The sequence below is a fragment of the Triturus cristatus genome, chromosome 10 (assembly GCF_964204655.1).
Source record: "Triturus cristatus chromosome 10, aTriCri1.1, whole genome shotgun sequence".
Lineage (NCBI taxonomy): Eukaryota > Metazoa > Chordata > Amphibia > Caudata > Salamandridae > Triturus > Triturus cristatus.
In genome coordinates this window covers 239,860,150-239,875,794 of record NC_140593.1, presented here as the reverse complement: position 1 = coordinate 239,875,794, position 15,645 = coordinate 239,860,150, and the positions used below count along the sequence as shown (strand labels likewise).

Genomic DNA, 15,645 nt, shown 5'->3' with positions numbered 1-15,645 from the left:
TCCCTGGACTGGAAACAAGCATCCTGGGACCGGTTTCGGTCCCAGGCTATCTTGAATCCAGTGGCAAAGTAAGCAAGGGATCCACGTCAGGGCATAATCTGACAATTTAGGGCGAACAAGATGGTGGAGAACTGGGGTGGTGGAGTGAGCTAAAGAATGATGATGGATTAAACCCAGATCAGTTGACTGGGGGTGAGTGTTTGTTTTGCTCAAACGCTCTGTCCATCATCCCCTTTGGTATCGCTTTGTTCGCCCTAAGTTGGCATTCAAGATAGCCTGGCTGATGAGGGTTATGAACCCAAAACCGGTCCCAGGATGCTTGTTTCTGGTCCAGGAAAGACATGGCTTGGCAGTTCGGGCTGGACTGTTCCCATGAGGCACAGGGTCAGACTGATTTGTATATGGCCATGTCTGAACTGGGGTGGTGGAGTGAGCTAAAGAATGATGATGGATTAAACCCAGATCAGTTGACTGGGGGTGAGTGTTTGATTTGCTCAAACGCTCCGTCCATCATCCCCTTTGGTATTGCATTGTTTGCCCCAAGTTGGCAGGGTATGCCCAGACGTGGGTCCCTTGCTCACTTTGCCACTGGTTTCAAGATAGCCTGGCTGATGAGGGTTATGAACCCGAAACCGGTCCCAGGATGCTTATTTCTGGTCCAGGGAAGACATGGCTTGGCAGTTCGGGCTGGACTGTTCCTATGAGGCACAGGGTCAGACTGATTTGCATATGGCCATGTCTGAACTGGGGTGGTGGAGTGAGCTAAAGAATGATGATGGATTAAATCCAGATCAGTTGACTGGGGGTGAGTGTTTGATTTGCTCAAACGCACCATCCATCATCCCCTTTGGTATCGCTTTGTTTGCCCTAAGTTGGCATGGTATGCCCAGACGTGGGTCCCTTGCTCACTTTGCCACTGGATTCAAGATAGCCTGGCTGATGAGGGTTATGAACCCGAAACCGGTCCCAGGATGCTTGTTTCCGGTCCAGGGAAGACATGGCTTGGCAGTTTGGGCTGGACTGTTCCTATGAGGCACAGGGTCAGACTGATTTGCATATGGCCATGTCTGAACTGGGGTGGTGGAGTGAGCTAAAGAATGATGATGGATTAAACCCAGATCAGTTGACTGGGGGTGAGTGTTTGATTTGCTCAAACGCTCCGTCCATCATCCCCTTTGGTATCGCTTTGTTTGCCCCAAGCTGGCAGGGTATGCCCAGACGTGGGTCCCTTGCTCACTTTGCCACTGGATTCAAGATAGCCTGGCTGATGAGGGTTATGAACCCGAAACCGGTCCCAGGATGCTTGTTTCCGGTCCAGGGAAGACATGGCTTGGCAGTTCGGGCTGGACTGTTCCCATGAGGCACAGGGTCAGACTGATTTGCATATGGCCATGTCTGAACTGGGGTGGTGGAGTGAGCTAAAGAATGATGATGGATTAAACCCAGATCAGTTGACTGGGGGTGAGTGTTTGATTTGCTCAAACGCTCCGTCCATCATCCCATTTCGTACCCCCCCTCTCACATGGGCAGCATACTAAGGGGGAACTGGCACCACCTATTACTAGAGAGATTTTACAAAGAAATGTATACAGTTTACAATGACAGCCAGAAGTCCCGCAGCACATAGCCGTGACCCCCACCGGCTCTCACTTATTTTGCAGTAGAAGAGCCTTAAGATAGGGGGTTCTTATGCATCAGTGACCTCTGGGGACAGACAATACTTTTGATATGTGCTTTATTCATAGCGGCTAGGTGAGACTACCTGCTCACTCTCTTTCTTCATTAATATAATTTTTTACTTACAGAACGCAATTTAGGGCTTTATCGACAGCTGTTTGTTCTAAATTTGCGGACTACTGCGTGCTCTGGGGCTACATACTTTGGATGCCCTTTTGAACCGTTTTTAAGGTGAGACAGTTTGTGGCTGAAGTACAACTAGTCCGCTGTCGCTATCTTCCTTTATCTTCTTCTGAGATGTCTATTGCCAGCGTTGTTCCCCTACTTCACCTTTATAGCTTGGTTGTGCTCCTTTATTTATGCTCCGCATTTACACACGCCCGCTTCTTCTCATTTGCAGATATTGCTGTTTTGGTATTTTCCATACTTGTCCTCTCAGAGACAAGGGGAGTGGCTGCTTTACCTTTGTGCTACATACACCTAAATATATCTTTTGGAAAGAATTGGCAACGTTCGCGGTGAGACAGTCTATGTTTGCTCTAATTTTATATTACTTCTTACAAGTATGAATAGCCTTAGGAATAGCCTTTCCTAACGCCACCTCTTTGACGATAATTTTTGTAATGGGCCTTATTTGGCCTGGTATTTTGCACGGACTTAAATGTTATTATTAGGGGTCCATATTCTTGATCCTTGTCTAACTGTTGAATGGTTGTCCTGTGTTGTTTCTCCATCAGAGATACTTGGACTGATTATATTGGGCAATCTAAGTAGGTGACGTTACACCTCAATGGACTATTTGGGACTGTTCCGGTTATATCCATATATTTAATTTAGGTGAGATGCCTTGTCATACTATCGGATCTCTTCTGTTTTTTCTACTTTTTCAATATATTCTTTTAACACTTTCTCCCTGCCTATATATTTTTTCATTATTTTCTCATCATCTTTCTTTCTATCCTTTTCGTCACCTTCCTCTCTCTTTTTCTGGCTTGAAGCCCCTGATAGTGAGCCTGCTCCATGCTGACTCTATTTCCTCTCACTGTCTAAATATTAATATGGATCACTTATCTTCCCTACCTTTTGCTTTCCCCACCTTTTCACTCTTATATTTTTGGTTGAATTGTATGGTCAAATGTGTTTTTTCCAATTGTGTATGCACTTTACCTTTCTTGGCATTTTATTGTTGTCATGTGGTTCTTCCTAAAAATTGTAGGGTCATATGTTTTTTGCTCAACTGTCTATGCACTTTACCTTTCTTGGCATTTTATTGTTGTCATGTGGTTCTTTCTAAATATCGTGTGTTTTAATTTGTATATTGATCTTGGGTCATTTCAGGAGTATTGCTTGGTATTGTCTAAAAATCTATTGTCTAATGTGCAGTGTGTATTTGTATGTTCTATATATATATTTATGTTATGATTATTACAGCTATGATGAAGTTCCCGTGGCACTAGGGAACGAAACGCGTTGGCTGTGTGCCACTTTTAAAAAACAAACAACTTTAATAAAAAGACGATTTTTTGGACTACATGCGTTTCCTGAGTGACTTCAGAGTGCGCCATCCTTGCTTGTGTATGTTCAAAAGTCTGTTAGAATTTGTGGCAGCTTCAATAAAAGTTTCACACAAATAAATCAAGCATCACCGGTACATCTCTGAGCCTTTTCTGAACTTGGTTTCAGAATTTACAAAACTTGGTAATAGGAATTTGCCCCTGGTCTGTAGGTACAACATTTACTACAGCCAGTAAGCTTCAGGTTTCAGGCAACCTAAATTTCTTGTATCTAAATTCTGATAACCTCTGAAATTATGTCTGAAGTTGAAGTTAACAGGCATTAGTTGAAGTTGATGGTATTACAAATGCATTATAACTTTGTAGACAAATTATTTTCTAAGGCCAAACATTGTCAAAGAGGCTTTTGAGAATGCTCAAACTGATGTGTTTTTAAGTGTTCATAAACTCACAAGCAACCTACTCTTGTTATTCCTGCTTCTCAACACCTTTATGGGATTTACACCTGCAGAACTTTAATGGAGTTGTTTGTCCAATTATGCAGCTGTTATAGGATTTGCACCTGCTTGGTATTCTTTTTTGAATACTTAGCAGGTGTATGTATAGCCATTCTCAGCCTTAGTACATTTGTAGCTGAAAAACATGTCTGAATCGATTCCAATAGATCTAAAGGGTAGTCACTTTTAATTAGTATTTATCTTGAAAACCTGCCAAAAATGTAAACCTCGTGGACAAGGGTTGCACATCCATTGGAGCAGAGTACATGTATGTCATCATACAATTATATAGCTTTTGGTAACATGTGGCTCTTATATATTTTGCCTTCAGGGTGCAATGGGTCAGAAAGGCTTGCCTGGCCCAACTGGGCCTCCTGGATATGGCACTCAAGGGAACAAGGTAAATATAGTCTTCAGCATTATTCATTCATGTGTGATTGTAAAATGTGTGCTCGGTTTCTGTATGAACAATGAGATGAGGTTTCTTACTATGTTCTACTAACTGTACCATTTAATTTTGATAGAGCGTTAACTTTATTCTGTAGTTAAGTGGCAAATGCCCAAAATAGTCTTTTCAAGTAATAGTTAAAAAATAAAGGTGTAAATCTTGAAAAAGGTTCATCATGAAATCCTAGAAAATCAGCATTCCTCTTACAGAGATGCATTGTGTTACAAAAATATCATGAAGGTATATATATATTCACTGAAAAAAAACAAAGGTTACAGGCATACTACAGTTAGGAAATAGAATTAAAAAAACCTTAGAAATTCATTGAAAGAACCACAGGTTTCAGGGACATTATACTTAGGCTCAGATTTCACTCGTACAGAGCCATAGAAATTCAGCAGTTATATTTCCCTGAGCAAACTATAACGTACGCCCCTGCAATGCAATGTTTATGACCTCAAAATTGACCCTGGGAAAGGATGTATGTTCACTGTAGTATTGTCACTTAATTTAGAGCCGAATTCAGTGATGAGTGGTAACTTGGGTTCTGTCATTAAATGTTAAATATCTTGCCCACCCATCCCTGCAGTCTTCTGCCTTCAGTCCCCTGGCCCATTAGAAACTGGTGGAAGACACTGTTTCTGATGTTGCAAACACTGCTGGCTCCTGCAGCACGAAGAACATCAGCAGGCATGACGTCACTGGAAAAGAGCAGCAGACCAAGTTTCCCAATTCCCCCACCAACTTCAGCTGAGTCCCCCGTGTGCAAAACTCTCACCTAAACAGAAGTAGCCTTGCACACAAATCCGCATACATTTCTCTGACATGTTGGATGAAAGTTTCAGCATGTCAGGAATATTTCTATTATGGGTATCCCCAGCTTGAGAGTTCTTTCCTATACCCCCAGGAGTCACTGAAGAGCACCCGCAATTCGGGGCTTCAGAATGGGGTTAGAGTCATGAGGTGGATTCATGAGGGCAGAGCACTTGGGTGGAGGGTCTGGGTGAGATATGAGGCATCAACCATTGGGGAAAGTCATGTGGGGCAGAGTCAATGTAGTAACTCATGAAGGTGCAGCTCAGTGGGTGGTTTGGTAACAGCTGTCAGAGTTTCCTCTCCGAAGCAACTCATGCTACACTGACAGGACAGGCAGAATACAATGAATCATCTGCTTGCCTTTTGGGGAAGGGGTTTCCTCCATCACACTTGCAGGTATTGTTCCAACACCAGTTCCCTAAATAAGTTTGTTATTCTGAGAGCTAGTGCTTGACACCTATGATCTGGTAAGAGCTAAGTTAGCAACGTTTCAGCTGATCATGCAGTCTGTTGTAACTGGCCCAAATCCGCACACATTTACCTGCTTGGAGTAGGTGGTAAATGTTTTTGGGGGCCTTTTATTTCGGTAGCGACGTGGGGGCACGAGACAGGAGGGTAGGGAGGGTTTAGTTTCAGAGAGGGGTGCGGTGGGAAGGGCAGCCCATTGCAGCAGCTTCTTGAAGCTTCACTACCGAATTCAGGCCAGGTGTGTCGGACCCGATAATTCTGTCCCTGTATACAGTGGGAAACTGGCAGTGCGGTGCCGCTTTGGGGATACCAGACTGCCAGACGCGTAATGGGGGTGTAGCTCTTTTCTTAATTCACTCAATGTGCACCATGTCCTCGATGTCTTTTTATCATGGCTAAACTATTCTTGGCAAAACTTTTGCTTTGCACAATTACTGTGTTGTACCAGTTCAGCATTGAGTTAGAATCTCAGTGAAGTGTCATTAGTAGGGCTTCTGTCATGCACTGTGTGGGCACTAACTAGTTGCACTTTCATTGTATAGATCTTCTTTTTACTCACAGTAGGCAATGTTTTGGTTTTAGGTTGGGTTCAGGTATTAAACAGATTTTTTACCCTTATTTTTTGGAATAGAGAGGCTTAGAATGCCTCATTTTGAAGTAACAGTCTACTGAAGGCACCTCAGCGAAGAATACTCCGTTTATGGAGTAACGTTAAGAACCCTGTTAAAAGTTTTAAAAAATCAATTTCAAAAAGAACATTTCGAATGAACACTGTATGTGGTAAAAACAACTTCTACTATTTAAAAATAGTAGTTTATAATCCTTTCATCCCATTTCACTCTGTAATATTATTTTTACATTTTTCCAACAGGGAGAACAAGGCCATAAAGGTTTACCTGGACCAAAGGGTTCACCTGGACATGGAATACCTGGGCAAAAGGTAAAAGCCAAATATCGTTCAGGCATCCTGGATGGCATAAAGATTTATATATGATACATTCCTCTCTATGTATGGTAAGTGTGAGTGTGGATTGTGGAACTGTGTTTGTGTGTGAAGGTTGGTTAAGAGCAGCTGTAGACTGCTTGAGAACTATGTTGATTGTAGTTCTGTACTCAAAACTCAATTAAAAAGATCAAACATTTCTGGTGTCAGTGTCTATATTACACTTAAGGTGAGTGCATCCCCACTTCAATCCTGTCTGTAAAACTCTTCTAAATCAAAACTGATGTTTTGTGTGCTCTGTCACAGATCAGGTAAAAGCCCTGAAGACAACAATCACTACAGGGCGGCCGGCTGCAATCAGGCTTCCTCTAGACTCTAGCTTTAGCTCTGTAGCTTGCTGGCTTACAATGAGGATTCTGTATAAGGTATATGCAAATATGTCATCTTGACTAAGTCATACTATGAAGAGGCGTGATTTAAGGTTTTGTATGAAGCCAGTCCAGTTGGAACCGTTGTCAAGTTTTGGAGAAAGTTTGTTCAATAACTTGGAGCTCAGCTGTAACATCCTCATTCCCCATTAGAGGTTGAAACGTGTCTGTCAATCAGTTTGGTTGAGATAAAATCCATTTGCATAATCATGTTTGGACCACACAAGACCAGTGTCGTCACATGGGAAAAATTAGTAATCTAATGATTCACCTACGCATTTTAAGTTGAAAGGAGCTCTAGAAGTGTGTAGGACAAATGTGAGATTTAAGAGCAAAAAGTAATGTTTATTTGGCAGTGTATTATTGGTATGGTCCCAATTAGGTACCTTAATTATTAGCATGTTCTTGGTGTCATCTGTGTAATTGCAGAAGCTTAAGTTTCGTTCTAAGTAAATTGCACCAAAGGATGAATATAGATATTAATACTACTCAGCACCTCCACCAGAACCGAAGAAGCCAAAATCAAGGAGATCCTAGAATATAGTAGATTCCATTGGTTGAGCACTATTTTTGCTAGAAGCTTGTCCAGGTGGTGAAATTTGATACAAGCCTAAAATGTGCATGGTTATGTGGGTCACCGCTGCAGGTTTTACAATGAGGTAAAGAGGCTACACATGCCGTAAAATATTTCTTGACACAGCGGGCAGTTTTAAAATTGATTTGAATATTGGTGGTTGGCAAGGATTCATGGTAAAGTATGAAGATTTACTTTAATTTATCTTCTCACCTATAGAAAACAGGCAGCTACAACAAAGTTTAAAAGATGCTTATTTTCCTTCCTGGCACAGTGCCTGTTAATTTGGTTTTCAGTACGTCAATTGTGTATAGTTCTATTTTTTATGTGCGGAGACTCCTCAGTCATAAAGATCCTACTCATAAAATACCTTTGCAAATAGCGAACAATTGTAAATTCACACAAAAATGTACGTTTACCTTTGAGAATCAGGCCTACTGTTTCCTTAGTACCTTCACTCATGCTACATGTAATTAACCTGTGGTTGTGTGTTGTGTAGCACAACACAGTTGTTTTTTACACCTGATGATTGTTTCATTATTGTTCTTGCTTTGTGACAGGGAGATCATGGACAAAAGGGTGAAGTGGGAAAAAGAGGTGACAAAGGAGAGATTGGTGATCTTGGACCTCAAGGACCTAGGGTAAGACTTTCTACTTTATACATCTGCATCACAGCCAGTATGATAAAAGCAAAAATAACAAAGTCAACCTGGTGACTTACTGTGGATATGAATTGCATAGAACTACAAAAAAATCAAAGAAACATGTCCATGACCTAATCACAATGCAAACAGGAATGCCAACAAGAATTCTGACTGTCACCACACAATATGTAAATGTTTTGCAACCCCCTGTTGACTGAACTGCATCTGTACTAGCTTGCCTTTGTTCAGAAACCTGATATGGGGTGCAGATCACAATGACGCCTTTGTAGATCTGGCCCTTGAGACAGTTTTAACTGCCTCGTCAGACTGCTATTTTCTCAAATATTCATGCAAAACATACATAATTATGCTTTTGGTCAGCAGACATCATCCATTGGTCTGTTGAATTGTCATTTGCATTTAGCTTCCACCCACCACAGCACACTTAATGGGGCAGTGGGTCAACCCACTTTCCCCACTGGTTCCCTTCACTCTAAGAGACTGCACAAAACGCGTGCACCTTATTCACATGCACTTTAAAAACTTTTTGTATAGAAAAAATTGCTAATTATTTTGCTTGCACTGCAGGGGCCCAGTTAAATGGTGATTTTTTTTGTCTAACTTTTAAAGTTGCTATTCTAAAGTGTTTAGTGACGTTGAGAGATTTTTGCTGCATGAAATTTGAGTGCTTGGTCGGGTAAGGGTTTCTTTTTGTCACTTTCATATAACAATAATAACTAAATACATGGCACAACTGATAAACTTGCTTTTTTAAAAACAGCACTAGTAAAACAGCAAACCCAGTGATTTTTTTTTTAAAGTTTAAAACTTTTACTACAAGCATATGGTGGTATATTTTTACGTTTTAGATGTATGACATATGCTTTCAATAAAAAATGTAAAAAACACGTTTTTCTGTGCCTGATCACAACCATATGCTCCCTTGTGTGTAATGTGGCTGCTACATATTCGGCAAAACATCTCACTGGCTCTTCCACATTCTCCTCATATGCTTAATATTCATTCTGTTATCCTCAAAAGTATTCTGAAGGGTTTGTAGTTGAACGAGGCATAATTTTAGATTTGAAATTGGTGGTGGAGGCAATGACAATTTTGAATAATTCGGGAGTGGGTGAAGAGTAAGGGCAAGGTGCCAAACTTGGCTAGGATGTAAGAAGATGAGGGGTAGATCAGTATTTTTATGAATTTGTTGTTATTGGGCCTCCCTACAACCATGTTTCAATCCAACCCTTACACAGGGGTGCAGTGTCCTCTAATGCATAATACTATCTATGTCCTTGCCTAACAGCCAGCAATCTCTGCTGCTCGGGCCTTTCTTGATGTAACTGATTTGAATCTCCATAAATCCTGCAAAATGTAGTTCTTGAAACCTGATGGCTTGTATATGTATGTTTACGAGCAATTGGGACAGGGCCCAGCACTGAACCACATCTTATGGCACAAAGGCAGTCCTGGTAAGTAGGGGAAACCTGTTGGATGCCAGTTCCTGCAGTTATTTCTGGGCCCAGGGAAATATGTTGAATTGGTCCTGGTGTCATTTTCGGACACCAAGACATAGTTTGCAGCGCCTGCACATTGTCTTCACTTCTTTCAGAGTAGCAACCTACAAGTGGCAAGGGAGTGGGGTGGTGGTTCTATTTTCACTTCCTGCTGGGCCCAAAGTAAAGGACTGAATTCACGGGTCATCAGCCTTTCTTTTGCTCCAGTATTACCGTGCTGGCAGCCATCTGGAGCCTAACACCTAGATGCCAATACCAATGGAAGGGAAGAAAGGCACAGTCACTTAATATGTAATTTAGACAAACTATGACTTGGAGACCTGTTTTTTACTTTGTTCAAAGCTCCATGTAAGAAATGTGTATGAAGTGTAAGAATGCAGGATTTATCTGTGTGTATGAGTAAGTACACAAATATTTATTTAAATGACACCCACTTATTTTTTATTTTATTCTTTTATAGCACTACTCATACCAGTGTAGGCGGTCAGAGTGTTTTACATCACACAGAGACACACAAAATTATACAAGTGTCAAAATAAATGTACAAGAAATATTACATAACGAAATGAGGATTATAAGGGGTACGAATCACATATCATCCGTACTTGTAGACATTTTAAAATTCCTGGGCCCACAAAATATTTTAAAATACAACCTTTTTATGACCAATAAACTTAGCTACAACAGATTTATTGCCACATTTGTCCCTGTTGCCAATTTCTTTGTTTTAAATAAATGTATAAGTTGACTGCCAGACTCTGCTTTTCAAGCTGGGCTTCGTGACTCCACCCCTTTCTTCTGCCACATTTTGACCTTCAATCTATGGATTCCAGCAGTACATTTTTTCCAATTCCAGCACAGCACACAGGGATAGAGATATCTGATTGATTTCTATGGACTGCGGATTTTGATTTTCCCTCCAATAGAAACAACGGCTCCAGACAAATTACAACTCTGTGAAGGTAACTTACAGACTGCCTCGAACAATATGCTACGTCAGTTGATAGACATAGCCCAAGAAGAATTTGACAAGAACAAATTGGAAGTTGAGGCCCTTTCAAAAAGAATTGAGGATGCAAACTGGGGTGAAATTACAATAAAAAATTATGAAATTCTAAGTAAAATCTTAGACATACATGAAGAAGATATAATACAAAGAAAGAATTGGAAATTCCGACGAGACCAGACTGATTATCAATCGGGCAGCGTACACATTTGCACAAAAATATGATAATATTAGCACAACTCCACAAACGCAGATGTATAGCTCAACAGAAACGCCTTATCATCTGAAGCAGAATCTGTGGATGAACAACCAACTACCAGTAACCAACGGCCCATGGTAAATTTTCGGGAGGAAGTTCAAGGACATCGCCTAGGTACTGCTCAAGACAATCGCACCAGACCACCCAACCTCTCGACACCAAAACCAAGTGGCGTGGGCGTACAGACAAGAGCAAGTAAAATGGAATTCCACAACACACCGAAATAATGCCAAACAACTTGGTGATTAATCTCTCATCGATTACACTCACCGAGACTCACAATCAAATTCTTAACAAAGGACTATCCTTTTGTCCCATGGAGCACTGAGATCTTGTACAAACAAAGGTTGACCTCTTCAAATTCACAAGGAAACTAAAGCTGCATCCCTTCTTTACTGACAATCCTACGAGGTACGCATCAGTAACCAGAGCTCAACAAAGCAGCGGTTTCACTGCACAAGACCTAGAAAACATCAACCTCTTGGCAAATTTATCAACGGACGCCCTACCAAATAATTTGGAATCTCTAACCACCACTGCTGAGGAATTGGGAATAGACATTTTTCATTCAAGACCGAACCCTCTCAAAAAGAAATCAAAATCGACTCCATCCTTACCGACTGGTAACTCTATAGATATGTTCTTCAAAGCTGTAAATAAAGACCTGGATAAAGAATTTGCAAAATTCCAAAATAAACAGAAATACATATCAAAAAACATAACGAATAAAGAGAGCAAGACACTGGCAGAACTAAGAAATGACCTCAACCACATAATCAAGGAAGCAGATAAAGGGGGAAACCGTGTTGTCTTAAACACCCTAGACTATTTGGAAGAGGCCCACCGACAACTAAGTGATGCAAGCTGCTATTTGAAAGTTGATCATAATCCTACAAAAGAAATTCAAAGTAAACTTCTCCATCTTCTGAATACCGGATATGAAAAAGAGCTTTTAACTTTGGATGAAAACCGACTCTTATACATCAATAAACCAATAATTCCAACCTTGTACCTCCTACCAAAGGTACACAAACCAGGAAGAATACCCAAAGGCAGGCCAATTATCGCAGGAATCGACTCAATTTGTTCGAATGTGGGTACCTTCATTGACGCACAACCTCTTCTGTGTGATTTTACGTCTTTTATCAAAGACACCAAAGATGTGCTATGAAAATTAGAAAACATTGTCTGGCAAGTGGACTATGTTCTGTCCTCAATTGATGTTACCAGCCTTTACACCTCAATCAGGCACACGGATGGAATTGCAGCAACTAGAAAATTTCTACCAACTAGATCAGTCCACTTAACAGCCAGAAACAATATGATATTGGATTTGCTTGAATTTAGTCTTTTCAATAATTACTTTCTCTTCAATGGAAATTTCTATATACAACTCCAGGGTACGGCCATGGGGGCAAAATTTGCACCTCCGTATGCCTGCCTCCTGATGCGAGAAGTAGAGAGAAACTGGATATGGGGAGAAAGATCGATTGATTTCACTAACAACATCGTAATGTGGGTAGATATATCGATGACATTTTGCTTGTCTGGCAAGGATCTAAAGATCTTCTGAAACAGTTCATCGATTCACTTACCCCCAACAAATGGGGAATCAAAATCACTTATACCATCTCGACAACCGAAATTGAATTTCTGGACCTTACTATCTACATTGAGAACAACAAACTGGAAACTAAAATACACAGAAAACCGACCAGTGCAAATTAAATTCTCCATGCATCCAGTAGTCATCCAAACCACACTATAACTAACATCCCAGCAGGAGAATACCGCTGAGCTCGTATGAACTGTAGCGCTACTGAAGACTACACGACCAACTCAAATGAAATAACCAACCGACTAAAAAGTTGATGATACAAAACACGAGTCCTAAATACAGCTCAGAAGAGGTATGCTGACACCGAACGACACCAATTGCTGCACAATAATTGCACTAGAGAAAGCAAATCAGTGATTCGTTTCTCCACACAATACAATAATGGACACCAGTACATCCGTAAAACACTTAACAAAAACTGGCATCTCCTGAAGGAAAATCCTACAATATCGGAAGTGCTCCATGAAAAACCACAACTTAGCTTTTCCAGAAGTAGAAACCTGAGGGACTTTCTATGCCCATCCTTTCTGGATATAAAACAAGAACCTATCAAGCTTCTACCACAGCCACCTGTTCAAACTGTTTGGTACGTAAGCTGGGAAAATCTAAGGCAAAAGAAATCACTATCAACGGCAACATGTACAAAATAAATGATTTCATCAATTGTGAAAGTGCCAACATAATTTACCTTATTTTCTGCCCTTGTAACTAACATTACATTGGAAGTACCATCAGGTCATTGAAAATCCGTATCCAAGATCACTACCGCAATATCCATAAATCAGACACTCGACAACCCTTGGTGGAACACTTTCTGACACACCACTACCACCAACGACACTTTACGTTCGTTGGCCTAAAAAAACTGAAACAACATAAACGAGGTGGAAACTTGGAACTACACCTTCGCAAAGAAGAGAGCACACTTATTATAGGCCTTGAAACAGTGGAAAAGGGTCTCAATATAGAACATGAGTGGCATCACTGGCTCTAAGAAACCATACGAACCATCAATCTGACATAGAGACCGCTGAAACATTGGACTTATGTATCATGTCTGATATGGCTTGAATTAATTGTACATGTTAAAGAAATCTGTGCACGATTGTACAAGATGTTAAGTAAAATGTGCAGCTAATATAACAATGATTACACCTTAAAGAAGGGAGCCACTTTGGTTGCTAAGTATTTATGTCACGTATCTTGCTCTTCCTGTACAACAAAAAACGAAATTGGTTTATCAAATACAACCAGTCCATGACACTGTGTCAATTATTTCTACTGATTTTAAATTTAATGTTATCACATCCCACAAAATATGAATTGGACGTATTAGACCGACTTAGTTCATGACCCTTAGTTGGGAACATTTTCTCAATGTTGATCTTCAAAAAAGTTTGCGAGAATGTAGACCCTTCTTAATAAAAATACCTTTCGTCTGCAAAGCAATGCCGGTTTGTCCAAACCGCCTTTGCCCTTATCGCTTTTAACACTCTGCCACTGATATTATATCTATTTTCTGTAAACGGACCACTTAATATTGTAACAATTCTGACGCTTAATCCACTAAGTATCTTGTCTGAAGGGATGAACCTTCATGAGCCACAATGACAGAATTAGCCATCAACCTGACTCCTTATTCCTGAAGCCTGCTTCTTATAAATACGCCTGGCTGAGACTAAAAATTGCATGGCCTCGATCTTCTCTGCCCATTCCAACATGGCGGCTGTATACACATCCTCCATAACACTCTCTACTTATAACTCGGGGCTTCGATCGTGGGATTTCAAACTGTCGTATTATGGGTATTGATTGCACTCTGAGGGCTTTAAAAAGAATAATATGGCACATACGATATTTTCGCATTTTTCTCGGCGCTTAGGAACGCATCTCGATCACGTGGGTGGGTTCATTAATGGTTCAACGCGGCCAAACAAGGTACTTAAAATGGCCACCCCGACACTGACACCAAGCGGAGCGGATTTTCCCGGTGACTAGATGAGAAACTATATTGAACCGTTTTCAAGTAAGTGACTCTTTTGATATATTTTGTTTAGCGGTTCCCCTGCTCGTGTCAGGACATCGCTAGATTTAACCACTAAGCATCCTTGCTATGCAACGCGTTAATAATGGAACGCCTTTCCCTTTCCACAAACTCTGTCTCGGCTCCTTATTAGTTTACTTCAGTTCAAAGCCGTGCCTCAAAGCGCGCAAAATAAAATCCTGTTCAGCAGTTCCCCTGCTCGTGTCAGGACATCACTAGAGCAAACCACTAAGCATCTTTGTTAAGCAACGCGCCAATAATGGAACGTTTTTCCTTTTCACAAACTCAGTTTCGGCTCCTTATTAGTTTACTCTAGTTCAAAACCTTGCCTCAAATTGCTAAAAATACATAACCGTTGTCTCTCCTTTTTAATAGTTACAAGGTGTTCAGCAAAAAGGCAGAACATCATAAATATGTTAACTTTGACCACAGATATATTATTGAAGATCTGCCATGTTGAAATCAGCAAAGTGATTGTATCCTTAATCTGAAGGGACTGTGCTTGCTATCTCTTGAGTGCGTCTGCACACAAAGCTGAATAATCATTACGTATCTTTTTTCAACTCTTATGAATGATGATTATAATTTGTCTATAAAATATGCTTGTGCCTGCAGATTTGGATATTTTTAACAATGTCACGCTACAATTCTTGAAAATGTATGAAACTGATGCTGATACCTTGTCTCACTGGAATAATATAAATAGGTATCATATACCTGCTTACCTTATTTTCACTACCACCAAGCATGCTCTGACCCTGCATGAACCCTCTAATATTGCATGCCACCGTTCTCTGGCTAAGACCATAACGTGCTTAGTCTGCCATTTCGCTACTTCAATCATACTTATGTATCATATGCACAGTAACAATCTTCAATATGCCGTATGTCAGCACTACTATCTTAGCTGCTTGGAATCATTTATTCTTAAACAGTTATTTCTAGCTGAGAACTATTGGAATGGACATGGGACTCAATGAGTTTCTTTTCTTGGCACTTTTCTTCCGTTTTCATAGCATTAGTTAAAAGTAACTGTCCCACCACTCTTTTAATCTCTTATTTATGGCACTTTCTGTATTCAGTAAGACAATGACAACACCATCAAAACACTGTTCAATACTTTTCCTCACTCCAACACTTGGCTGGTGTCCCCTTTCCTCTCTTGGGAGCCATGTGCTCCAATATTTAT

General features: G+C 40.5%; 1 protein-coding gene across 1 annotated transcript in view; it reads left to right on the top strand.

Moving 5' to 3' along the window:
* Positions 1-15,645, top strand: part of COL28A1 (collagen type XXVIII alpha 1 chain) — a 688,108-nt gene that overhangs the window by 505,748 nt on the left and 166,715 nt on the right. Inside the window, exons 27-29 of the mRNA XM_085630877.1 lie at positions 4,020-4,088; positions 6,292-6,360; positions 7,926-8,006. Of these exons, the coding sequence (XP_085487003.1) occupies positions 4,020-4,088; positions 6,292-6,360; positions 7,926-8,006 (219 nt within the window). The remainder of the gene's footprint in view (positions 1-4,019; positions 4,089-6,291; positions 6,361-7,925; positions 8,007-15,645) is intronic.